The 27670-nt window shown below is 36.2% G+C and overlaps 1 protein-coding gene across 4 annotated transcripts in view; it reads right to left on the bottom strand.

Moving 5' to 3' along the window:
- The window catches only part of NBAS (NBAS subunit of NRZ tethering complex), a 434255-nt gene that overhangs the window by 308045 nt on the left and 98540 nt on the right, over positions 1-27670 (bottom strand). For all 4 annotated transcript variants that reach the window (XR_004273780.1, XM_032294320.1, XM_032294322.1 and 1 more), the window contains 3 exons: positions 27222-27326; positions 26744-26880; positions 38-121 (listed from right to left, as the gene is read on the bottom strand). Coding sequence is in view for 3 of the 4 variants with exons in the window: in XM_032294320.1 (XP_032150211.1) it covers positions 38-121; positions 26744-26880; positions 27222-27326 (326 nt within the window). In the remaining variant the exon portion in view is untranslated. The remainder of the gene's footprint in view (positions 1-37; positions 122-26743; positions 26881-27221; positions 27327-27670) is intronic.

Genomic DNA, 27670 nt, shown 5'->3' with positions numbered 1-27670 from the left:
AAAGAAACAAAGATGCCTCCTGCAGGCTCATACTGACCTGCACGCCAGCTCCTCACACCAATCTTTAGCTCGGTGTTTATGTTCATGCCATGGAACGATCATCAGGGAGTCACCGTTAAAGCTTAAATTAAAAAATAAATAAACATTTAAAACACACATCACATCAATGACTTAGCCACATAAGGAGTATGATGCAAATAGCATCTCTGTAGCATGAATCTCTAAAATTTCTCCTTAAAGCATTTTAAGTGGTACAGGATACATATTATATATATTATGTAAATGGGAAATACCATATTGCTGAATAATAAAATGGCTCAAAAAGAAAAATTACAAACAAAAAATTTGGCAAGTAATTAAAGGATGGTATGGGTAAGTTTTCACTCACATATTCTAAGACACTTATCAAGCCTGCATTGTATGTTGTTAAAACCAACATAGAAGGTCTCCTGCCCCAACAGCTTGCAATCCAGAGCAGTGCTGTTCAACAGAACTTCCTGTGATCATAGAAGTGTTTTGCAACTGTGCTAGCCAATACAGCAACCACCAGTTATACGAACATGCTCACTAGTTATAAGCACTTTAAATATGGCCACTGACATTAGAAAAGTGATTTTTAATTTAATTTTAATTAAGTTAAATGTAAATAGCCACATGTGGCCAGTAGCTACCATATTAGTTGGCAATAGCAAGAGTAGAGAAATGATTCTGCAGGTTGAAAAGTATCACTAAAAAACACAGAAAGAAAATCTAGGCCTCGTGTGGTAGCTCACACGTGTAATTCCAACACTTGAGAAAGCTGAGGAAAGAGGACTGCTTGAGCCCAGGAGTTCAAGGTCAGCCTAGGCAACACAGAGAGACCTCATCTCTACAAAAGCTTTTAAAATCAGCCAGTTGTGGTGGTGGCGCACCCATTGCACCAGTGTCCCAACCACTCAGAAAGCGGGTGTAGGAGAATCACTTGAGCCACTGCAGTAAGCCGTGATCAAGAAAGAAAATCTAAAGGAGGCAAAGATAAGGCCTGAATGAGTATAATTAATAAAAGGAAGGTAAACACAGTATGGTAATAGAGAAAAGGAACGTTCAACAAATCAGGAGACCCGAGAAACAAAAACAAATCTGTCTCTTCACAAGCTAGACAATTCTAGCACGCAGCTCTCTAAACTGAAGGGCTTCAAACATTCTTTCCAAAGACCCTTTTAGCTTTAACATCCATGAATCTATGAAAACAACGAAATCATTCTGAATTAAGAATACAGATAAAAATTGTTAAACTTCAATTGCCTTGCTTAGTTCAATAAAACATTTTCTCTAATATTTCTGGGTATCAATGGTAGCATTTTCCTTAAATTTATCATAGCCCCAGAAAAAGGATTTCACTTTCTTATATTATTAGGTTATACAACATGCTTTGCACAAGAAACACTTCATAAACGTTTGAAAATTATGTTGGTGAAGAGATTGGTCTTCATGTAAAAAGTAGTAAGAAACCACTGGAGGGTTGTAAAGCAGAAGAGAGAAGCTAATGAGGTCTGAAAAGGGGCAGGGATGATTCATCAATCAATGGCATCACCCTTGCAGTTATTATTATTGGGGCAAATTATCCAAAGTCAAGGTTCCCCATTAAATATAAAAAATAAGAAGTGTATTATATCGTACATCTAAAACACAGATTTTCAGCTAGCATGTAATATCCTAGCAAACCATGTACCAGGGATATGTTTTCAATGGTGCATGAGTCCATAATTTTTAATTTCTGAATCACACAAATGATGACTTAGAAGGATGTCACAACCATACTATTTCATCTGACACCAAATAAAAAGCTATTTTATTTGCTTCTATGTCAATAACTAGTATTTTATCACAGATCATTGAAAAGTAAAAAAGAAAAGATCTATATACAATGATGATGATGATAATACTCCTCGAATGTAGGAATAAATTATAGCAATGGATTGAGGAAGGAGGAGAAAATAAATAAACCTCGCAAGCTATTACGACCTTTCTAATTAAAGCAGACATGGCTCCTTAAGCTACATAAAATGTTTTCTAAAAGAATTTTAGAAAAATGTATCACAAGTTAGATTTGTGTTTTCTATCCGAAGTATCTGCTAGGTACAACAGTTATTAGGAATCCTCAGCAAAAAAATACTTATTTGGTATTTTGAGACTGGTAAGTTGTAAAATGGTATCTTCAGTGAACAGAAATAACAGATATAGATAGATAGATAGATAGATAGATAGATAGATAGATAGATAGATATTTTAAACAAAACACATATTACAAACAAGTTCTACTCAGGGTTCCACTCCGAAAGGTAGGACTGAAGAGTCGTGAGTTAATAAAAGTATTTTTTCTGCCCTTTCAAGGTACAGCACAGCCAGCCTGTTTCTAAATCTGCTGATCACCACTGATATAATGATAATGATGATGATGATGATACTACTACTATTACTACTAGTACTGCTGCCATATCAGCAGTGATCAGTGGCAACAATAATCCTTGGCACTTACTGATCTCTTACTATGGATTAGATACAATACAATGCTGTTAACATAAAATGTCTCAATTCAGTCCTATGAATCTAATGTAGTAGATATTATCTTCCTCATATTATAATGAGAAAACTAAAGCATTAATTAACTTGTCCATTCTAACAAAGCTAACAAATTGACAAAGCCAGGATTTGAACATAACCAGATAGAATCCAAAGCTTACACTTCTAACTAGCATACTAAACTGCCTGTAGAAAGGACATAAGGACTACAGTCTAGTCCCCAAGCACTTTTCCACCATTCTCCCTCCATGCATAAGGAGTGACCTGTCAGACCTGTACACAGAGGTAGAGGGCAATTTTTTTTTTTTTTGAGATGGAGTCTCTCTCTGTCACCCAGGATGGAGTGCAGTGGTGCGATCTCGGCTCACTGGAACCTGTCTTCGGGGTGCAAGCAATTCTCCTGTCTCAGTCTCCCGAATAGCTGGGACTACAGGGGCCCACCACCACACCCAGCTAATTTCTGTAATTTTTTTTCAGTTGAGATGGCGTTTCACCATATCAGTCAGGGTGGTCTCAAAACTCCTGACCTCAGGTGATCCACCCCCCTGGCCTCTCAAACTGCTGGGATTATAGGTGTGAGCCACTGCACCCAGCTGGTAGAGGGCAATTTGAGCCTTTCCAAGATTAAATATAGACAATCCAAAAAAGACCATTTACATGTGTATTTAAAAGATACATTTAAACAATGATTTATAACAAATACATTACTAGTCTAATAAAACTAGTATCTACAGAAATTGATTTTAGGTTTGATCACTGATGTTCATATAAAAACAAAAAATTCCTTCTTCTTGCTCTGTTTATTCCAGGATGTTTCTACAAAACAACGTATTTAAAACCAAATTTTAGGCATTTAGAGTGGTTATAAAATCACCGTAAGTTCTTTATTTTGCTTCAAATGATAACATTTGAGAAATAAACAGGATCTTCTCTCCAGCCAAGATAAAAACCCCTTAAAGTCAGGATTCTTGTTTGTCTAATGCGATATATATCCTCAACACCTAAAATAGTCCCTGACATTGAGCAGACTCGAAAAACTATATGTAGATTGAATTAATTAATTGACAACACACAAAGAAAATTTTAAAGTGATCTCATGGATATCACAAAAATTTAAGATTGGAATATAACAATGGAAGGTGATAGTTTGTTCATAAAAAAAAAAAAAAACAGGTATGTCAAGGAGGTATGTTTATATAGAATCTGCACACCTGAGAGTAAGAATAAAAACACTTTTCTAACACATATTATTAAACTGATGAAAGGGCAAGCTACACCAGTAGTAATGGCATACATCTACTAACTGGGTAGTTGGATATCTCATTATATCTCAGTTAATTAAAAAAGACAAGCATACAACCCTAAATGTCATCATTCTTTACATTTCAAATTAATTGATTGGTTCTGTTCCTACCTTTTAAAAAATGCCCAAACTTTAGTTACTTATTCTTTCATTAGGTAAGCAGAATAATAGAATGTTTAAAAGTTCAGAGAAAACTCTTTTCATGGATTCTATTCACAATTAAAGTATTAGACATTAAGTCAATTACTAAAAGGGTTAGGTGAAATTGTAGCTTGAAAAAAACCTAGAAGTCATGCTGTTCCTTCTACAGAACTATAGAAGCTTTGGATAAGTGTAAGACTTACACTTTGAATCTAAAGTTCTATAAACATGAAACTGCATTTACGTATACTTTATTTCATCTTATTTGTCTATTTTTTTCCACTGCTTGGGAAGTCTTAAGATTTAAATATATCATCTCCACTAAAAAAAAAATCAGGGGGAGTGGGGGGAATTACATGGTAAACTCAAATTATCTCTTTACAAAATAATGGCTGCTTTTGCTTAATTTTAGGATTCTTTATATTAGAACCCTATTCATTGTTTTATTTCAAACAATAAACTATGCTGGTTTTCATCTGAAGGTAACATTTATCTGTCAGCAGGAAAGGAATGAATATAACAAGTTCTATTATATTCAACAATTCTCCCACCAATTATTTCTCACACTAAATATAAATGTTTTATTTCAAAGAAATTTCATGAAGAATCAACTTTCAAAAAGTTCTTTTATTCATGTTCTATGCCTTGGAAACAAAAGGTTAAATAGACAGTATATTACCCATAATTGCCACCTTTTAGGCTTTGGCTTTAAAACGCACAGTTGTATTTATTTCTATTATTTAGCAGAGAATAAAATGTTCTGGCAAATAAAGAATAAAAATAATAATAATTTAGGCCTACATGGATAACTACACTGTGGTTACCACCGCTGAACAAGTCAAATTGATCTGAAACTCAATGGGAGACCAATTAAAAAGCTAGTTATCACCATAACACAAAGTTGAAGAAAAGCTGTCTGAAGGCATTATTCAGAGTTCTCTTCAGGACCAATGGAATTCAATTTCATTTAAAAATAACTTAGAAAAAAGGGTAGAAACTAAGAAGACATTTTGAAACTTACCAGTATTCTCAGAGGCTAGCAATGAGAGACAAGAGTGAAAACAACAGCATTCTAGGATTGGATTCGCCTCCTCCCACGACCAGCTTAATCTCCGGGACCCAGCTACTTCATCTATTTAATAAATACTGTGATACTGCTTGCTCAAATGAAAATGAGACTAAAGCAAAGATTTTCTTGAATTCTAATCCATAATACTTAAGCGTATGCTCTTAGAGAAGTCTAACCTCTGTGTTAGAATTGTGAGTCTACCTTTCATAGCTGCAGAACTTTGATGGAGTTATTCAACCTGCCTGTGCCTCACTTTCCTCACTAGTGAAAAAGGGATAACAAAATGTTCCTCATTTGGATTAGGAGACAATCAGATTAGTTAGTATATAAAAGACCCTGAGAAGATTACCTGGCATACAGTAAATGTTAGAAAAACATCATTATTAATACCAGCGAGAAGGCTATTAATAATAATTTTAACAAGTAGTGAATACAAGATATATATGACCCTGGTTGACATTTCAAGATCTACTTTATGATAAATAACAGCATCATATTAATAATTATATCAATGATTACATTTCCAAATACCTAACAACTGCAATAACCTCCACTCATACCATCCTGAGTAAAATGCAATTAACAGTAATCTGAACATGTGACAAGTTGAATTATGAAGTAGAAACAAGCAACCGTTTCCAAGGAGCAATGTCTCTGTCCCGAATGCTTCAAACCAAGTTTTAAAATTAGTTTTTAACCACGAGCAAAGGACAATTTGGTTATTATAAAGAAGAACTAGATTAGAAAATCATTAAAGTACAAGAGAAAGCCACAAACTTCAATGAGAAGTATTAAAGAATTTCCTAGAGCCAGGCCTGGTGGCTCACACCTATAAACCCAACCTTTGGGGAGGCACAGTGGAGGGAAGATGACTTGAGACCAGGGGTTTGAAGCCAGCCTGGGCAACAGAGCATGACCTCATCTCTTCTTCCCCTAACAAGAATGTAGGGGAAGGTGTCACAGGCCTGTAGTCCCAGCTACTTGGGAGGCTGAGGTGGGAAGGTCACTTGAGCCCCGGAGGTGGAGGCTGCAGTAAGCTGTGAATGTAACACTGCATTCCAGCCAGGGCGACAGAGAGAGACTCTGTCTCAAAAAAATTAATTAATTAATTAATTTCCAAAAAAAGTCAATTATAGAACTGAGAAAGGCTGCTCACTCTATACAAGGTAATTAATGTCAACAAAACAAGAGGTAACAGATGACTAGAGAAGTACTGCTATGAAAATTGACTTTCACCAGTACCACTTGCCTCTTGGACAGATTACCCTGATTTTGAATAAGAGACACTGACGGTCCTCGGAACAATGAAGGATGCCTATGCTCATTACAAAGAAAGTCACCAGGAAAGAAAGGCATCCTCAAGCATTATTTCAATGGCCTTGTACTTTATCAAGAATAAGCTAAAATGACCCATATCAAAAAGTCTCCCAAACAAGTAATAAGCTTTACATTGTGAATTTGGTGTTACCTGCATAAAATATTTATGAATATATAGGTTTTATTGTTCATTTATTTTTGGTATGATGTTTGCATTTGTAATATTACACTGATGAAAAATAAGGACTCGATTTAAAACTGATTAACTACAACTTTAATTTATAGTAATCAACTAACCTATAGGTACGAGGTTGCCGGTATTCCATTTGGTGAGGGAGAATATATATTAAATGTGATAGATAACATGGAAAGATATGAGATCTGCGTCAACCAAGGATTGACAAGAACAATCCTCATACAGAGGAGGCCCAAAAGTACATATCTACAACTACCAAATGGGAAGAAATATGAGAGCAGTCTAATAAATTCCACTCCCTATTCTGTCACTTAGACTGACACAGAACCAGTGGAGAGTAAAATAGAGAGGCCCTTATTTCACACTGCTTGAAGACAAGCAGACCCTGACAAATAGCCTTTAGACTATTAATGACACTAGGAAAACCACTTCCAGAACAAAGATAAAAATATATGACATTTAAATTTATCAACTACAAAACTACTGAAATGTACCAAAATATTCATGAATTGTATCAGTGTTCATTATAAAACCTAACACTATGTGAGTATGTAGTGCTGTTGGATTTTGAACAAAAGGATTAGAGAGGAAAGAATATTTTTAAATCTCCTTTTCATTCATCTCACCAAAAAAAGCACATATCATGCTTACACAAACCCGAAGCCAAAGAAAACTGATTTCTTCACTGCCACCCTTTAGAATCCCTGTATGTTCTTGCCTCTAAACTGTGTTGAACGGACATTTCGCACACTATTTATAAAACCATTCAACTCTGCCAGCCTATGTATAATACTTAAACAGTTCTTGACTATGTGCAAGCACAAATATAAAGTTCTAAGCAATGACATATGTAATCGGCAGTCCTAAGAGACAGACAATATTATCTTTCCCATTTTACAGGAGAAGAGACATAGGCACAGAAACACTAAGCGACTCGTGCAGGGTCAAACAGCTAAGCTGTAGCTAGAATTTGAACCCAGCAGTCAGGTTTCAGAGTCTTCTGGTCTCAGCCACTGTGATATTTTACTTACTTGAATCCTGCCTTTTCTAGCTCAAATTCCAGCTTCCCAAAGACGTTATTGCAGTCATTCCAGCCCAGATAGCTTTCTTTTTATTCTAAATCCTCACTACTTACCTGGACAATCACGGAGCATTTAATCTTTTGATAAATGGTATGCTTCTCATGTTCCCTGGAGTTCGTATCTATTATTTCGTTAATTACCTAGATTGTCTCCCCACTAAAAGTAAATATTCATTCTGGTAAATACCCCTTTGTGTCCATCACAACTCCCAGTGCTGTTATATGTGTGATAATAACTTATAGGCAATAATTTTAACTAAATTTATATAAATGCATTATTTCACTTAATCTTCAGTCATAAACACCCTAAAAGGTACATATCACAATTATAAATTTGCAGATAAGCAATCCACATGAGCTCAGAAATAGTCACTAATGAATGAATGAATGATCAGTAGTAACAGATCACTGATACTCTCTTAATTCTAAAATCAGAGCTCTCAAAAGAAAAACCTCTTAAGAACTAGAAAGATAACATCAAATCAAGCTGTGAAAACTTACTGCACATTATATAAAAACTATAAAAGTCAACTTAAGAGGAAGACTACATAGATAAGACTATTTGCTTGTAGATAACCCTTTCTGCATTTATCGCACTGCTACCATAATTATTTGTATACATACACTTCAGAGGAGAGCACTTTATACTCCTAAGACCTAACTCAGTAGTATCTCATTGAAATGGTTCAATCAAGTAACTAATTAGCAAGCTTCCTGAAATGAATCACTGTGCTACTTCTGACTTGTGAAAAACCTTCCAATGAAAGAAAAAAATGATGCTTTAGAAACTAAGTTATAAAGAGTCAGTAGGAAGAAAAAAAAGTTGATATAAATATTCAAGAAGAAAAATTAAAAATCACAAATATAGCATATTAACCTTATCTAAATTTATAGAAAGGTAGTATGATTCACAGTATGCATATTTATAATGTTGTCTTTAACTGTGTCAATCAATGTGGTGTGCATTAGAGGAAAAAAATTGAAACCTTCTGATGTGACCAGACCAAGCTTATCAGACTTTCTTCCATGTTACTAAACCTCTCATGTATTTCTGTACCGCTGTCATCACACTGAATTCCAATTATTTATTTATGTGTCTTGCTCCTTCACTAAACTATGAGCTCCTTCAAAGCTTTCATCATTTTTGATTCCTTAGGGTAATAACTGGCATTTATTTAAACCTTACTACATATATAATAGATAAATAGATGGATAGAAGGATGGACAGACTAAAGGATGAATGGAAGATTACATATAAATAAATGAAAAAACAAAAACTATCCCCAAATCATAAGGGTATACACAATACTGTCCTGTGGCAAAACATTCAGAAAATGTACAAGATTTTTTCAAATGTTCATAATTTTAAATTCCCAAAATGGACTATACAACTCCCTATTTTCCACCCATGCCATCAGCAACAATGCAACATTCTATAGGACAGGTGACTCTTTGCCTGTGTATGAGCATTCATGAGTACAAACAGATGTGGGATTTAGCTGGGAATGGTGGAAGCTAACTGGAGTTCCAGCTACCGGGGAGGCTGAGCAGGAGGATCACTCGTGCCCAGGAGTTTGAGACCAGAGAAGAGAAGAGGAGAGAAAAGAGAAGAGGAGAGAAGAGGAAGGAGAGAAGAGGAGAGAAGAGAGAGGAGAGAGAGGTGGCAAGTCCTAAGCTATTAATAAACAAATTTGCCCTGAGATACTGCTGTGCAAGTCTATTTCAGCCTTTTACAATTATGAATTTTTGAGTCTAGGCAAAATTACACTGCAGACAGGCATATAATCACAGTTGAAGAAATGAAGACCCTGGAAATGAAGAGGGAGAGGTTCTCATGTCAGTTCAACAGAATGTAACTGGGAAGACAATGGTGTAACTATCTGCAGGACAAATAAGTCTAACACACTTCTAGTGCTGATGATGTTCAAAATTAAACTGGAGTTAGGTAGAGAAGGGAAACAAAACACTAATTTGGAGGAAATGGTTCTCAGGATTTTTAATACAGATTTTTAACTACATGGTAATATTCATTCATTCCACAAATCTTTATTGAGCATGAAATTTTTAAAAATACAAAGATATTGCTCCTGCCCTCAAGAAACATAGAAATAGACCAGAAAATAGATACTATAATAATAAGTTAACAATTGAGACACAAAGTGCCACTGGTGTCAAAGAGAAAAGAATGACTCTGAGAGGCAGGATGAGATCCAAGTGCCCAAGAATGAAGTGGGATATGTGTGATTATTTCTTTAAAAAACGCTCCATAAATGCCCTTGGGAGATAACACATAGCACCAACGCTCCCAAACACCTGCAGCTGACAGTACATGAGGCTGTGTACTGTCATACATGTACATGGCAATCTCTGGCATGGCAATTTGGAAAATGAACATCTCGGGCTCTCAATACATTTTAGCTTTAATTATGTGTTGTTAGCAGTAATAGAAAGTCCGTATGTTAAAACAGACTCTATTTCAGCTACATTTCTTGATCACTTTCTGCAATTTTCAGATTAAGGAAACCCTTTCATCTGTTTCTAAATCTGAAATCCATTTAAATCAACTGCACAGAGAAGCTAACCTTATAGTGCACACGATGAAGTGGCTGGTGGAACTCATATTCTGATTAAACAAATCATACATTATGGGAAAGGACAAAATAGGCTCCATAACAATAGGGACAAGAGCTCAACTAATGAGATGAACAAACCTACAGAAAACAGATTAATAAAAGATCAGCTCAGAAAAATCACTTTAAAACACTAAAAGAGAACTTCTGCTTTGAAACACAGTAAAGTATACAGTAACAGAAGCTGTACTGAATTTCCTGAATTCAACTAAGAAAAACAAAAACAAAAAAACAAAAACTACCACCATGACCAACAACAAAAATAGACAGCAGGACACCAGGAACTGCAGGATGATGATACTAAGGGAAGGGAAAAACGGAGTGAACCCACCAGTGCCCTTGCTCACTGTCTGAAGAGAAGCGACAGGCTGCAGCATAAAAAAGGGAAATCCAAACAGAGCCTGGCAGCCTTCTGCAGAGACAGAGAGTCTGAAAGTCAAAAAGCCAAGTAGCTAGAATTTACAGATAATATATCAGAGAAGAAAGATCGTGCACTCAGAAAGAAAGCTCCAAAAATCCTGGAGAGTTCCCTCTAGCTACCGACTAAGCACTGCTCCGTGCGTACCTGTGATGAAATTACACAAGGATGGGGAAAGAACCAACCAAAGGAGCAGAAGGAGCATCCCTGGACCTCACACAGGGCCAGGAATAGTTCATGTTCCCATCAGCCAGAACAGAAAAAAAAAAAACTATTAATTTGTAGGGTATCAGGATTTATTATTTATTATAGCATATATTATTTATTTATTTTATTTTGTTATCTATAAGAATATTTCCCCAGCAGGGAAGCAAAATTAGCCTTAGAATAAAGGCTCCTCTGCTCCCACTAACAAACAAAGAGGTAAGCATCAAAAGTATCGAAGTTTTCCAGTAACTTAACTGTACCCCAGAAAAAAAGCTTCAGAATACTTTCAGGAATAAAAAATCTACATCCCAATTATGTAAAACTCACAATGTTTGTCATCTGATAAAAATTACCAGGTATGTAAAAAAGAGGAAATTATGGCTCATAACCAGAAGAAAAATCAATTTCTTGAAACAGATCAATAAATAACACCAATGACATGAGAAGAGGAGGCACAGAATATCAAAGACCCAGATCAAAATTCTAGGAATGAAAAACATACTTTCTAAGCAAAAAAAAAACAAACAAACAAACAAAAAAACCCCACTGGCATCAATTATAGACAAGACAGAAGAAAAGAACAGCAAATTTAAGGACACAGTAGTAAAAACAATTCAAAATAAAATCAGTATAAAAAATAACTTTTTAAAATAGGCTATAAGATATGATCAAGTAGCAACATCCATATAATTGGAGGAGTCCCAGAAAAAAAGTGTATCTATTGGGAAGACGAAACAGGGACGGGAAAAAGAAAATTCAAAGAAAGAATAGCCATAAATGTCCTAAATTTGGTTAAACTCATATGTCCATAGATCCAAGGAACTTGATAACCAAAAATGAGAATAAACACAAAGAAGAATACACCAAGGCATATAATAATAAAATGGCTCAAAACTAGTTATAAATAAGATCTTAAAAGCACCCAAAGAAAACAAGACACATTATGCAGAGAAACAAAGATGAGAATGACAGCAGACTTCTCCTTAGAAGCAATACAACCCAGGAGACAGAAGAATAGCTACAATGAGGTACTAGGCAACTATTAACCTAGAAATCTATATTCAGGAAAAATATTTTCCAAAACCAAGCAAAGACTTCTTCAGACACATAAAAGCAAAAATTATTCATCAACAGCACTGTAAAACATGCTAAAGAAAATCTTTCAAGCTGAAGGAAACTGATACCAGATATAAACTTGTATCTACACAAAGCAATGAAGAGGAATGGAAATATGTGTGTAAATACAAAATACACTTTCAATTTTTAAAAATTACTGATTAAAGTAAACTAATAAAAATGTATTATGGAGTTCACAACACACGCACGTATAAGTTAAATGTACGACAACAATAGCACAAAAGCCAGAAAAAAGGAAAATGGAAAAATACTATTGTAAGTTTTTATATTATACATGAAGTACTATTAGACCATTTGAAGGTAGACTATTATAAGTTAAAGAAGTCTACTATAAACCCTAGAGAAACCACTAAAAATTAAAGCAAAAAGTGTAACTAACAATTCAATAAAAGAGATTGAATGTAATTATAAAAATATTCAAAAGAAAGCAGAAAAAGAAAAAAAGGGAAATAATTAAAAAAAAAATGAGACAGGTAGTAAACAAATATAAAAACAAATACCAAAAATGGGACAAGCAGTAAACGAACACCAAATACCAACAAATGCAACATGCGGTAAACAAATGAAAATACCCATGCAACAAGTAGTAAACAAATACCAGTTTAAAACATCAGCTTTGGTCAGACACGGTGGCTCACGCCTGCAATCCCAGGACTTTGAGAAGCCGAGGCGGCGAATCATGAGGTCAGGAGTTCAAGACCAGCCTGGCCAACATGGTAAAACCACGTCTCTACTAAAAAATACAAAAGTTTAGCTGGGTATAGTGGCGGGTGCCTATAATCCTAGCTACTCGGTAGGCTGAAGCAGGAGAATCTCTTGAACCCAGGAGGCAGAGGGTACAGTGAGCCGAGATCATGCCACTGCACTCCAGCCTGGTGACACAGCAAGACTCTGCCTCAAAAAATAAAAATCAAAATAAATAAATAAAACATCAGCTGAACGCTGAACCATACTGAACCATACCTTAAATACAAACGTTAAGTCTAAGCATGCCAATTAAAAGGTACAGGTTGCCAGACTGGATACTATAGAAAGGCCTCATTACACGTTGTTCACAAATAACACACTTCAAATTGTTTTTAAAAGTCAGTATACATCCAGCATTAGAAAAGCAAGATGGGCATCTGACTTGAAGGACATGAGAATCTGATCTCTGTTGAGAGGAAAAATCGTTTTTTATGTTTTCCCAGTTTAGATAAAATAGTTCTCTTGAACCACTCCACTTGATTAAGAGAAAAAGCTAACGTGCTGTGTTAGGAGTCAGGATGGTGGTTCTCCGGAGAAAGGTAGCTAGAAGAGGGTGAAAGGAGAGAGCACTAGTGATGCTGGGAATATTCGCCTTCTTAATCTTGTTCACTTTGTGAAAATTCATCAAGTTGTACATTTATGATTTGTTCATTTTCCTGTAGCCATAAGTCAATTAAAAGTGAAATTTAAAACCTCAACTTCATTTGATGCAATGCTCACTAAGCAATTTTTTTATTAGTAATTTGAAAGCTCAGATACCTCACACCAGGAAAGGGGCACTGTCTCAGATAACAAATCAAAGCATCAGTGTTATCAAGAAGAAATATTCCCGTCTTAGTACATTTATGCTGCTAAACAAAATATCTAAGACTGGGTAATTTGTAAAGAACAGAAATGTATGTCTCACAGTTCCAGAAGCTAGGAAATCCAAAATCAAGGCACCGTCAGGTTTGGTGTCTGGAGGGCCCAGTCTCTATTTCCAAGATAGTATCATGTTGCTGTGACCCCCCCAGAGCAGACAAAGGCTGTGCTGTGTCCTCACATAGTGAAAGAAACAAAATGGCAAGAGAGCACTCCCTTCTCTCTCCAGCCCTTTCTAAGGGTGCTGATCCCATCATGAGGACTTGGCCTCCCAAAGGCCACACCACTTGATACTGTCGCATTAAGGATAAAGCTTCAACGTGAACTTTGGACAGGGCATCATCAATCAAACCACAGCAATTTCCTGTTATAATTTTCTATTTTGTTAATTCATCTTCAGCCTTTTGCAAGCCTTTTTTAGCACATCTAAAATTAAAAGATGCCTGTAATATAATCTATATACCTATCAACATCTACAGAAAAAACTGCTGCTGCTACTCCTATAACCCATCCGCTATTATCACCACCATTACTGTCTAATGACCAGCACTTACACGCTAACAGCTGTGCTAAATGATGTATCTCTTGGGTTAATCATAAATACCTCTACAATCTCCCCATTTCACACTTCAAGAAACTGAAGCCAAGTGACTTTCCAAAAATAGCACAGCTAGCATGTATTCACACCAAGATGTATGTCCATGTTTCTGATGGAATGCAACACACTTTCCAGTATACTACACTACTCCTCCTTCATATTAAGTATGTCAACAACATGCCATGTGGTCCCAACATTCATATATGTCATGGATTTTTTTTCATAGTTTCATTTACATGGCATCTAAACTTTTAGGATTAAATGAAATAGGCACACACAGAGGGCAAAATATGATTTTGATTCTTAATAGAACTTTTCTTATTATAAATGCAATGCTTAAACAGGCTTGTCTATAACAGAAGTTAGAAAAAGTGTCTCATGGGTTTATTTATATGTTAAGTAAATACAGTGTGATAAAGACTCACGGCTGTTACAGACAAGTTTTATATACTAATGAAATGTGTGACCAAAAAGAATTAGGGACTATTTCCCTCGGGCAATTCAACCATTCGGAAGATGTTACAATCTATGTAAGAATCACACATTCTGAAATTATTGGTCAAGGTTTTTAGAGTTTGCAAGAAAATAAATAATGAAAGAAAACTCCATGAAAAGGGTGTCATTTGGTATCTGCACCTAGTAACAGCATCTTTCTTTTTAGGACACGTTAGCTAAAAAAAAAAAAGACTCAAAGGTTTCTTAATTTCAAATAAAAATGGGAACTAAATTATACTGTTACATTAAAAACACTGGAAAATAGTTATAGTCACACTAAAACAATAATGCAATTAAAATTATTAAAATAATTCCCTAAAACAGAACCACTTTCACTAATGCCTCTCAAGTTTTTTGCCCTAATGGCAAAATAATCCATTTCTGCTTATCTTGTGAACGTGCTGTGTGAACTATATGTGAAACATAAAATTGGTTTGTTAACTTCAAAGCAAATGATCCATACTCAATCATGAGATGTTTATTGAATTAAAGAGGAAATAGATTAATTAATTATCTGATTAAGGAGGTGGAAGTCAGTATTTCAGGGTAGCTTTTTTGGGCCTTGGAAGTATGTTGACGTTGGTATTTGTTGCGTGTCTTGTACTCTGGGAAGTCCTAAAGAAATGAAGGTTTCTGTTGCAAAGGAACAGAGAACTAACCCTAAACCCATTTTTTTTTCTTTAAATAGGAAGATAAAAACTCATTCTATCAAGATCTGAAGTGCCCATAGTGCCAGGAGACATGCAAACCAATTACCCCTACCGCCGGATCCTGACCCTATTCCCAGCCAACGGAGGCTGTTAGGCCTTTCTTAGCTGATACAAACACAAGGTCAGTCCATTCAGAAGCTGCTAGCGTATCCCACTCTGTTAAGTACACTGTGTACTCCTCTCTGCGGACAGTCACCTCAGAAGGCCAAATACCTACTCCACGCCCGAAATACAAAGCCACTTTATTGTTCTTTCCTCACAGCAGCTCAGAAATAAACTGCACATATGGAAACTGAATTTTGATTAGGTAACTAATCAGGTTTTCAATGTTAAAGGGAAAATTCGAAACACCTTTATGTTTCCCTGGAGAATCAAAAAAGTAAATGCAATGCCCTAATCTTTCCATAAATATTTCATCATCTAGCCTACAGTTTAGGTGATATTTTATTACCACAACAAAATTAGGGTAGAACTAGAATACCAAATGAAAATTACTTACTTTTAAATTTCAGGGAGTGAAAAAAGAAATAACAGGACTAGGCTATACAAAAGAATAAATAAAAAGAGATTTATCTTTGTTTACTGGATATGCTACACTAATTAATTTTCACCTAACAAATTAATTGGGAATATGTTTTATACTCTGTGAATAAGCAATATGACACAGACAAAGACTCAGTAAGTGAAAAACTTTGGATTAAATATACATTCAGACTCCTCTTTCCTACTCAAATTTCCCAACATCAAAAACAAGCTCAACTTTCAAGGCCTAGATCCAAATCTTATCTTTTCCAAAAAGGCTTCCCTGATTTGCCTCCTATGCAACAGAAAGTTGCATCTCTCCCGTCTCTAAACCTATCTACGCTCCTCATCTAACACAGTTTAAGTTAGTTGTATCCATATCTAACCTGTCAGATCTTCCCCACTAGATTACACATTTTTCTGCAGACAGGTGCCACATCTGATTCACATCATATCTATTTACTGAATCAAATATAATTCCTTTCTATGGAACATGAGTATTCCCTAAATTCTTTCTGAAATAATATAAAATTTACATGACTCATACATTTTCGTTAAACTATTCTTTCAATGAAAGTGAAACAATATAAAGCGATTTAGAAATGTCTTATTTTTCTTTTTTTCATCATCAGGTTCATTTCTGATGCTTTCATTTTTAAATGTGTTTACATGTACTCATGATTAATTATAAATTTAACTCAAAAGAAGGTTAAAATTTAAAAACCAATAGCTGCTTTGCAAGAAACATTAATATTCTTCTTAAAGAAGACAACCTTCTGGAATAGCCATAAAACTATGACACTATACCAATGGTATAGTTTCTGTAGATTCTGGGACTGTCTGGAAGAAAAAGATAATTTACCTTCTTTTCTTTCTTTATTGTTTTTTTAGAGACAGAGTCTTGCTCTGTTGCCCAGACTGGAGCACAGTGTTGTGGTCATAGCTTACTGTAACCTTAAACTCCAGAGCTCAGTGATTATCTCGCCTCAGGCTCCCGAGTAGCTGGGACTACAAGAAGCGTGCCACCATGCCCAACTAATTATTTTTATTTTCTGTAGAGACAGCGTTTGGCTATTGCCCAGCTAGTCTCAAATCACAGCCCCAAGCTATCCTCCTGCCTTGGCCTCCCAAAGTGCTGGGATTATAGACATGAGCCACTGCATCCCGCCAATTTACATTCCAAATTGAAAGCTGCCCAGAGTCCATTTTAATGTCAACAAAAAAGGCGGTTCAAATGATTTCATTTCTGGAAAAAAATCACAAACTAATGTAATTATCAAAGTATCATCAATTTAAGGCTTACAGTATAGTAAAAAGTAGACTTCTATCTACCTTTCATTTGTGAAGAACTGGAATAATATCCTCTGATCTTTTTAAAGGTCAATTTCTTATTAATGATTTAAATTATAAAGTAAGTCAATTTGACCTAAATCAAATTTTTTTACAGGAAAATTTAATAATATTAATATTGATGTTTGTTTTCATATCATAAGTTGTATGCTGTTGTAATAACACAATAAGTCTCCATGTTTGCCTATTCAAATTCACGAGTTGTAAAATAAGGGATCATAAGACATATTCAAAGTTCCCTCCAGGTTGGATACTCTCTTTATCACCAAAAGATGAAGAAGAGGTTCTTCAAAAGGATTCAGGCGAAATGGTGACTTAATCTCCATCTCAAACTAGGGTTTATCTGCATCCTTTATTTAAGAAACAGTTTTGCAGCATAAACAGAAACATGACCCACAGATAGAGACAACTCTAAATCTTACTTAATCTTAATATTAATTTCACCAGAAATGTATCATACCTTGAAAACATTACACTCAGTGAAAAAAAAAAAAAAGTTAATAAATGACAAGTACTGTATTTCCACTTACATGGCATACCTAGAGAAGTCAGATTCATCGATATACAAAGCAGAATGGTGGCTGCCAAGGGCTAGGTGGGAGGATACAGAATTGTTTAATAGGTACAGAGTTTCAGTTTTGCAAGATAAAAAGAGTTCTAGAGATTGGCTGCATTGCAATGTGAATGTACTTAACAATGTTGAACTGTACACTTAAAAATAGTTAAGATGGTAAATTTTACATTACATGTATTTTACAATTTAATATTTTTTTAAGATAAAATTTAGAGTGTATCATGGCCAAAAGGTCCTAATGGTCCCTATGCTCGACAGAGTCAACAAGTTATAACGCTAAAAGTGTGATGTGTGAATGCACAAAAATGTATTCACTCTGAATAGGACTGTAGAAGAACACAACTAGAATATCTCCATGCTTACAGTCTGACAGAGTCAACAACAGGTTTCCTTTCCAAATGCGGTTTCAAGAGAATGCTTCTGCTGTATCTTACTTACGTTGTCACACTATCTTGTACTTTCTAAATCTGCTCACATAACAATCATTTATTCATTCAACAGTCATTAACCATCATTGCGTGTATGTACTATATTCATAGCACTTTATTAGGAGATATGGGTTAGTCCTTTTATTAAAAAAAAAATTGTCACAGGATACTACAACCTCTGCAAACAGAAAAATACCCTCCAAATTGGTCACCAGAAGGCCTCCACAGTATGGGTAAGTGACAAGGACTCATCAGGAGGAAGAAAAGAATGACAGACTTCTTTACCCTATGACACTCCCCAGTGAAAAATGATAATGGGAAAACTCCTGGGGACCCTGAATTTCCTGTTGCACCATCAAGTGGGGCAGGAAGCACAAAAGGAACAAGGCCTAAGGAAAGCAGGAATAAGCCAGGGTTAGCAAGAGTATAAAGTACCAAAGCCATCAGTTAAAGCACGTAGAGCACAAAGAGCTCCTAGGGAAGAATGCTGCTGCCAACAGGGTTGTCACACGATTTATCATATTGTTTTGCAAACACTGTTCTAAATGAAGACAGGAAGGCAGGTGACTCCTTTCTGTGCTCTAGGAAACAGCAGTTTCTGAAGATGGGGACTAGGTATATACTGCCATAAGATTAAGTTGGCATCCTGTGCGATCTAAACCACTGGCGACCTAAAATTGTTCACTCAGTCATTCTTTATGTTTAGCCTTACTGATAAGCCACAAAATTACTGTGAAACCAAAGGTCAAGAATAATTAGAAGACAACAGATAATACCTGCAAGCAAATTCAGAAAGAAAGATGGCAACACCGAAAACATATTTTCGTAGTTCACTCAATTACAGTCCATCTGCATGTTACAGCAAGCTTTTCATAGTCAAACTTTCAATCATCAAATAATCCAACTAAACTTAGATATTTACAAGCAAGCAAACTTCCAAGTTACTATAGTAACAGTTTTGCTTTTTATTTGTTTGAGACAGAGTCTTGCTGTGTTGCCAGGCTGAAGTGCAGTGGCGTGATCTCGGCTCCCTGCAATCTCTGCCTCCTGGGTTCAAGAGATTCTTCTGCCTTAGCCTCCCCAGCAGCTGGGACTATAGGTGCATGTCACCATGCCCAGCTAATTTTTGTATTTTTAGTAGAAACAGGGTTTCACCAAGTTGGCCAGGAGGGTCTCGGTCTCTTGACCTCATGATGTGCCCACCTCGGCCTCTCAAAGTGCTGGGATTACAGGTGTGAGCCACTGTGCCCGTCCTAGTAACAGCTTTTCTAAGAGGGCAGGAAGAATCAACAGTTTCCATGAACTGAGAGTTTTTCCACTTATACTATAAAATATTTTAAATACTGCAGTATCTCAAAATACACTAACTAGAATTCAATATTTTCTTATTGATTCTGGAGATAATCTAGGAATAAAAACGAGTATCAATTCTCACTGTTCAATAAACACATGATTGTCAAAGAATTTCTTAATGAACAGATATGGAAAAATGGAGTTTATTTCCAGGTATTAAAAATAAATGAAGTCTACATTCAATGTGGTATTCTGGACTGTATCCTCAAACCGTAAAAAATATATATTCATTAAAAAAAAAAACACTGGTTGAATCCAAATAAATCTGTAGTTAGCTCACAGTACAGTCAGTTCTGCTACAATATTTTAAAATGCAAATTTGTTCCAGTGAATGGATATATTCGGAAACAACTTAAGTGTAACACAAATTTCTCATTTGCTGATGCACAATTTCATTCTTCAGAAGCATTAGGTGAACATGGAAAACTGCGCCCTGCTGAACCAAGCCATGCTGGATTCCATGTGCACGTATATTCCTCAAACATCTACCAGCTACTTCAGTTCACCAAGTGCGTGAGGAGCAACTCCCATCCACAGCTGTTATAACTCTCCGTCAAATTTCTGATCACCCTCCTTTCACTTCCCAATAACTCACAAACTGCAACTCTTCTGACACCCACTTTCATAAGCAAGGGCTTTTTCAAATAGTTTTCAAGGTAAAGGGCCATATTTTAGCATGTAAGTATTTCTTAACCATTCAATACATGTAAAACTATGCTGCAATTGTGTATGTGGGTGTGTGTGTGTTTTTGTTTTTGTTTTTGTTTTTTGAAACAGAGTCGCATTCTGTCACCAGGCTGGAGTGCAATGGCGCGATCTAGACACAGTGCAACCTCTGCCTCCCAGGTTCAAGCGATTCACCTGCCTCAGCCTCCTGAATAGCTGGGACCACAGGCATGTGCCACCACACCCAGCTAATTTTTGTATTTTTAGTAGAGATGGGGTTTCATCATGTTGGCCATGCTGGTCTTGAACCCCTAACCTCAGGTGATCTGCCCTCCTTGGCCTCCCAAAGTGCTGCGCTTACAGGCATGAGCCACCAAGCCCAGCCTATGCTACAATTTTTCTTAGGTTCGTAGCTATGTTACAGTGAGCAAAGTTCTTGAGTACTACACCATTCATCCCCTTTTTCTCATATGCCCTGTGGTTTTCACTAAATAATCATGTATAATTCGGTGACTTTTAGGAATTCATGTGTCACATTGTAGCAGAACAGACTATTCCAGTGCCAATTTCTAATTTTGACAAATGTGCTATGGTTATGTAAGAAGAAAACAAAGAAATCCTAGGTGAATACTATGTAACAATTACCTGTATTACCTTTGCAACTTTTCTGTATACATATTCCAGTCAGAAGTTTAAAGCAATAAGTCTATGAAGTACACAAGCATATAAGGCCAAAGCTTCAGCATGGGATTCTGTATTAATAATAATTGCTAACACTAAATTAACACTTACTTGGCACCAAGCACTGTCCTTAGTAGTTGATATACATTAACTCATTAATCATTCTCACAACACTATGAAGTAAGTGCTATGGGCATATCCATTTTACAAGTGACAAGACTACAGTGCAGTTAAGAAACCCAAAATCACAAATCTAGGCAACTAGATAGTCAATGCTCTTCCTCCTATGCTACACTATTTCAACATACAACTGTTCAAAATGCAATCTTTTTAACCAAATCGTATTCAACACTCTGGAATATTTTTAAATAGAAAAAGGGCAAAACTGAAAAATCTAAATAATCTTTCTGAAATATGCTACAGGCACCAAAAAATGCCCCATTGCCAAAATGTTTCTTTTAACAGAAAATCTCTGTAATCTCAAGTTGTGGAAGCTAAGAAAGATTGTAAGAAATGTCACCTTTGGACTTTAAAACAGACAACAGAATATAAAATGTAAACATTTTATAACAGTTACAAACTCAGAATAGGTGACTACAAAAAGATGTATCACCTACAACAGCAAACGTAATTGCAAAGCTTTACAAAACTTGGTCACATTTCATCAATGTCAAATACACATGATGATTTAAGACTGACAATATAAAACACAAAAATAGCACATAATTTAGAAGCTTCCCGGCTTTCATAATCATAAAATTTGTTTGAATAGAAATTAGTTAATCAAATGTTGGTGAAATACCAAGGCAAAAGTTCTGCCAGGGGGATCTCAAAACAGGGCAGGCAATAGGTCAACTTGGCATAACTTATCATTGCTCTGCAAAATTTTATACAACTTGAACTCTAAAATCTCAAGTTCTACCTACCCTTCTGTGTACCTAATTGTGGTTCCTAAGTCACTCATTCATTCAAAAAATACTTCCTGAGCTACTGCTTTTTACTAGGCACTGTTCTTAGTACTGCAGCTACATTTGTGAGCAGGATGCAAAGTCCTTCCTTATGGATTTTACGTTCACTCATTCATTTATTTATTCATTCAACAAGTATTTAATGAATGCGTACAACATTCCAAGCAATATTCTACTTGCAGGAGATAAGGATAGAAACAAAACACACAAAATCTCTGTCCATTGGAGCTGATATTTCAGAAGAGGAAACAGACAGTAAACAAGTAAAACACAAATTAATTAGATTACTATCTAATAAATGCTAGGAAGAAAATAAAGCAGAGAAGGAAGATTTAAAATGAGAGTAGACTTTTAAATAGGAAGGCCAAGGAAGATCAGATAAAATAGAGAAGACAAATAACCATGTAACATATTAGAAGTAAGTGCCATGCAGAGAAACAGTATAGGCAAAAAGGGCATAAGTGGGGGGCAAAGTGAAGCTTATATGAAAAATGTGGTCAGGGAAGACCTTTTTGAAGGGGTACGTTGAGTAGAGATTCTGAATGAAGTAAGAGACCCCGTCACAGGATGACATGGGAGAAGGGCACACCAAGGCATAATAAATTTAAAAGACCCAGGGCAGGAGCAGGCTTGGCAAGGTCAAGGAACAGCCAGAAGCCTGTGTGGCAGGAGTGGAGACAACAGGGCTTCTCTGCAATCCTCCTAACAGCTAGCTGAAGACTGCACAGCGAGACAGGCATTTGGGGAGCCATACACTTAAGAGTCTAGTGACTTGTTTCAATTCAAGTCACTAATTGACTTGAAATCAATTCAACAGATTATTAAAAAGTCATTATTACTTGCAAAATATAAGTGGAAGAGTCAAAGAAAAGAGCAGAATGAAACAGGCTGAGCCACTGAGCAATGCATACTCTCATAGAAAAATAAGGCACACACATGGAAAGTTAACAGCCTTCCAAGGCAGTCAGGAATGTCAAGGTCATTTGATTAGTTTTCAGCATTGCTGCTGAGGAGGGGAAAAAGGCAGAATGAGCAGCAATTACTTATTTAGGATATGTGTAACTCTTCTTTCTTCTTCAGTTTGAAAGCATGATGCTGTAACAGGAAGTGCTACTGGTTTGTGAAGCATCCCTGATCACTCCTGCTGAAGAGGAGCTGTGCTTTACTCATCCTCAATCCCTCCCACAGCTCCAGGCACGTCTGAGGTGCCTGGCAAACGGTGAGTGGAAACTGGGGAAAGCACTCAGGTGCGAATAAATAGGACACTGCTCATCTGAACTACTGCTTCCATGTGATTTGAAAATGAACACCAAGTATTCAAAGAATCCTCACAGAGGAAAGAATTTCTTTTTTTTTTTTTTAAACGGAGTTTCGCTCTTGTTGCCCATGCTGGAGTGCAATGGCGCGATCCCTGCTCACTGCAACATCTGCCTCCTGAGTTCAAGTGATTCTCCTGCCTCAGCCTCCTGAGAGGCTGTGTAATCTCAGTAGCTGAGATTACACACATACGCCACCATGCACAGCTAATTTTGTATTTTTAGTAGAGATAGGGTTTCTCCATGTTGGTCAGTCTGGTCTCAAACTCCCAACCTCAAGTGATCCGCCCACCTCGGCCTCCCAAAGTGCTGGGATTACAGGCATTAACCACCGTGCCCAGACGGAAATATTTTCTGTAAGTGTATCTTCTTGCTCTACTTGTCATTTAGGGTAAACCTTCAATTAGAATAAAAGAGTTCCATCCTTAACGATGGGTTCAAACAGCAGTTGAACCTTCAGGAGCCTGGGTAAACACAAGCCTGGGCTTCTCCCAGCTTAACAAGTGAAAGTCCAGCTGCATTCTGGGCAGGATACTGCATAATCTCGTTTTTAAATGGCACAAGAGGACCCAATTTATGCAGCCAGCAAACATTTTCAGCATACTCACTACACAAGCACCACCCGAACTTGGATCCGAACATAAGGAAGAGATGGTCTCTGTCTTTAAGAGTTAGTCTGATATTTATGAAAGAAGGAAATGAGAAAGAAAGGCAGAAGTAAATATGACTAAAACAATGTAGAAAGTGTTGCACTATGAAAACAAGAAAGAATTATGACAGTATAAGGAAGCGAGTAACTTACAGAAATCCTCATAGAAGAGGTTATGCTGGAAGCACAACTGTGGTTTTGCTTTGCAGTAACCACGATATGGTTTCAAAGCTTGTTCCCTCCAAATCTCACATTGAAATGTGATTCTCAATGCTGGAGGTGGGGTTTGGTGGGAGGTGACTGGATCCTGAGGGCAGATCCCTCATTCATGGTTCAGCACCATCCCCTGGTGATTAGTGAGTTCTCACTCAGTTAGTTCCGGCTGTTTAAGAGTCTGGGACGTCCCCCTTCTCTCTCTTGCTTCCCTCTAGCCATGTGAGAGTGCCTGCTCCCCCTTCCCCTTCCACCATGACTGTAAACTTCCTGAGGCCCTCACCAGAAGCAGATGCCAGCACTATGCTTCTTGTACAGCCTGCCCAACTGTGAGCCAATTAAACTTTTATTCTTTATAAATTACCCAGTCTCAGGTATTTCTTTGTGCCAACACAAACAGTCTAATACAAAACTAAATTATGAAAGGACAGAGACGTTATTGTAACCTATTATTTATTCTCACTATTTACAACTACAGAAAAAAAAAATAGTGTGAAAGACTTTCTTGAGAACAAAGGTTAATTAAAAAAAAAAACTATTTTTTCTGAATGTGTTTAAAAATGAGCATAATTTAAGAACTCATAAGAAATCAGAGTCTCTTCAAAGTTTGTCTAAACAATATATTCCAAAACAATGATTCAAAATAACATTATACTCTTTCAAGCACACTCTCCTGCAATAGGGTATAACTAAATTAATGATTACGATTTAAATCAGTTCTTGTGGCAGGCCCCATAAAGAACCACAGAGCATTCAAAGATAGTGCCCCACTGGGTATTGTGCAACTATTTTGCAAACTAACCTTCAAATTTCAGGTTAAAATCAAATGCTTATCTAAGCAATCATCAGAATACACTGACAATAAATGCATCCAAATCTGAGGAGATCTGGCCCCTTCAGGGTGGGATGGCCTAGACAAATGTATCCAAATCTAAGGAGAAACCGCCTTTAAAAAAAAACGTTAAGAAACAGTAGCCCTTTTTTATACTAACAATTTACAGTAGGAAAGGTCATTTCCATTGAAATTAGATTCATTTTGCAAAGAGATAGAGAACAATAAATATAATCATATTCTGAAAACTTGCATAAAATATATTTATAAAATTTCATTGATATTTTCACTCACCATACCAATCTAAACTTATTTGAAAATAAAAGTATCCTGAGCTTTTTCTTTTTCTTCAGTTTTATCAGAACAAAGAGTAACTTTTTGAAGACTAACACTAATGTAAAATAAGAAGTTTATAATATATTCTTAGTACTTACTGACCTGCAACTTTAAGTAAAGATAGGTTCAGATTCTAGCTACACATATATAGATTTCATCATGCTACTAAATCTCTGTAAATCTCAGCTTTCTGTAAAAACGGGATAATACAAAAATAATTTGAAGACCAGAAGAAATACGTGCCAAATACATAGTAATTACTCTATACACATAGACCATCATCATTAATACCCATGCGTAGAACTGGATATTGAGTGGAGAAAGCAAGGGAGGAATGAGAAAGCCAAATGATCCCCAATTTGAGTAACATCTCTTAGCATTGTAAGTTTCCAGTAGCTGAAATTAGTAAAAATGGTTTCAGTCAGAATTAACCCCTTACAGTGTCCTACAGTTAACAAGCAGATATGAGATGCAAAGTGAGTAAGCAAGACAGGGGCTGTCAACCCATTTTAAAGATCAGTAACTCAAATGTAGAAAAGATAAATCATGCAGTTAATCACTGAGCCACATTTATTAGTGGGCTAGCTCACTGTAGGTAAAAGTTCACACAAATGGATGTGTCATCTTACTCTTTTGTCTTCTGCCTCTATTGGGTAACTGACCTAACAAGGTATGCTCTGCCTCCTCTTTTCTCCCAGGTGCCATTCAGGCCTGGGGCAAACGGCCTACCAGTTCTTGAGCTATGCGGTGAGACAAATGTATTCCCTCTCCTTTATTCTCAAGAACAGATGTTCTGGCCTCTGGAAGACTAGCAGGTGGTAATACAGGGACTTAATGGTTCCGCACAGGCTTTGACAGTATATCACATACTGCAACCCAATTATCAAATCACCTTGAATTGAGAGTAGGAGCATTAGTCTAGAGGTAATGCAATATTTTGATTTCTCATTGCCTTTGTGCCTGTGGAATTTCCTATGAAGAAAGGGTGGCTGAGCAAAGAAGGATGCAATATTCCTGGGTCTCCACACTTACCACCTAATGCTGTCAAAAACACACTTCAACTTCTAAAAGATACAACTAACTCAGACATACATTATCCTAAAAACTGTTCTTAACCAGAAAACAGTACATACTGAATACACTGAAGTAATATCAAGAGGGTTTCAAAAAAAGAAAAAATTTGTACTTATTAACTTAAGGTAATCTTGTTATGCTAGAAACATTTTGGCTTCCGGATCATTTACAATAACTTTATTTTTTAACAGAAAAAAGTTTAAATATGTTACATTAAAATTATTTTTTTAATTTTAAGGTGTTCAGCATGACAAAAAAAATTATCATTATATAAAAAGAAGGTAAAATTCCATTAACATAGTCACATACCAGGCTTCGGGCAGCAAAACAGAATATTCATGTGGAGAAGTGGTCTCTGGAAAGTTGGAGAGAATTGCAAGGCGATGAGGAAGCAGGTCGGAACCATGGTAAGTAAACAGAATTTCTAGGGCTTGTACATTACTTTCCTGTATAAAAGGCAAGGAGTAAGTTTCTGATGTAAACCTAAGAAATAAAGGAGTCACCTGATATGACAACATTCAAAAACTTTTAACTTTTTCATGCAGTTCTGATACGAAGCACTTTGAAATAACCCTGTTTTTTCCTAGCCTGTATCATGTTTCTCAATCTACGGCTATGAAAATTATCTTTAAAACTCAGAACGATGGATATTAAATTAAAATTTTCTCTACATTTATTAATATTACAAAAAAGAAAATGTAATATATGCACACAATAACATTAACTGCACAGCTCAAAGATTTAGTGTTAATAACCATAATTATTTTATTTACAAAAAGCAAATTACCTGAGCATAAGTTCTTGCTGAGAGAACAATATTTTGATTTCTGAATTTCTTAAAGAATTCAGCATCATATCTGTGTTCGGATGCATGAGGTACTCCGAGGATTTCCTAAGGAGAAACAGTGATTTAATGAAAAGGCTTTTAAATATGGGTGACAAGAGACAAAAGAGAATAAGCCACGGAATTCCAAGTGCAGGTCTCCCCACTACAATGTATGACTTAGGGCTCATGTCCGCCATGTTTAATACTGAATCCCAGATTCCTAGCATACCGCTGTCATTATTCTTTTGTCCATATTTATAAATAGCCAATAAATATTTGTTGACTGAATTAATTTACTGAGATAGGAAAGAGAAGAAGGAGGAGATGTGGAGGAGGTGAGGGAGGGAGAGAGGGAAGATGGAGAGTTGAAAAGTTCACTTGTAGATGGGTTAAGCTGGCAACTACAGCAT

This window comes from Sapajus apella, unplaced genomic scaffold, assembly GCF_009761245.1.
Source record: "Sapajus apella isolate SASKATOON/1434 unplaced genomic scaffold, GSC_monkey_1.0 scaffold31, whole genome shotgun sequence".
Lineage (NCBI taxonomy): Eukaryota > Metazoa > Chordata > Mammalia > Primates > Cebidae > Sapajus > Sapajus apella.
Note: the sequence above shows the minus strand (reverse complement) of the source record. Positions and strands in the feature narration are given on the sequence as shown.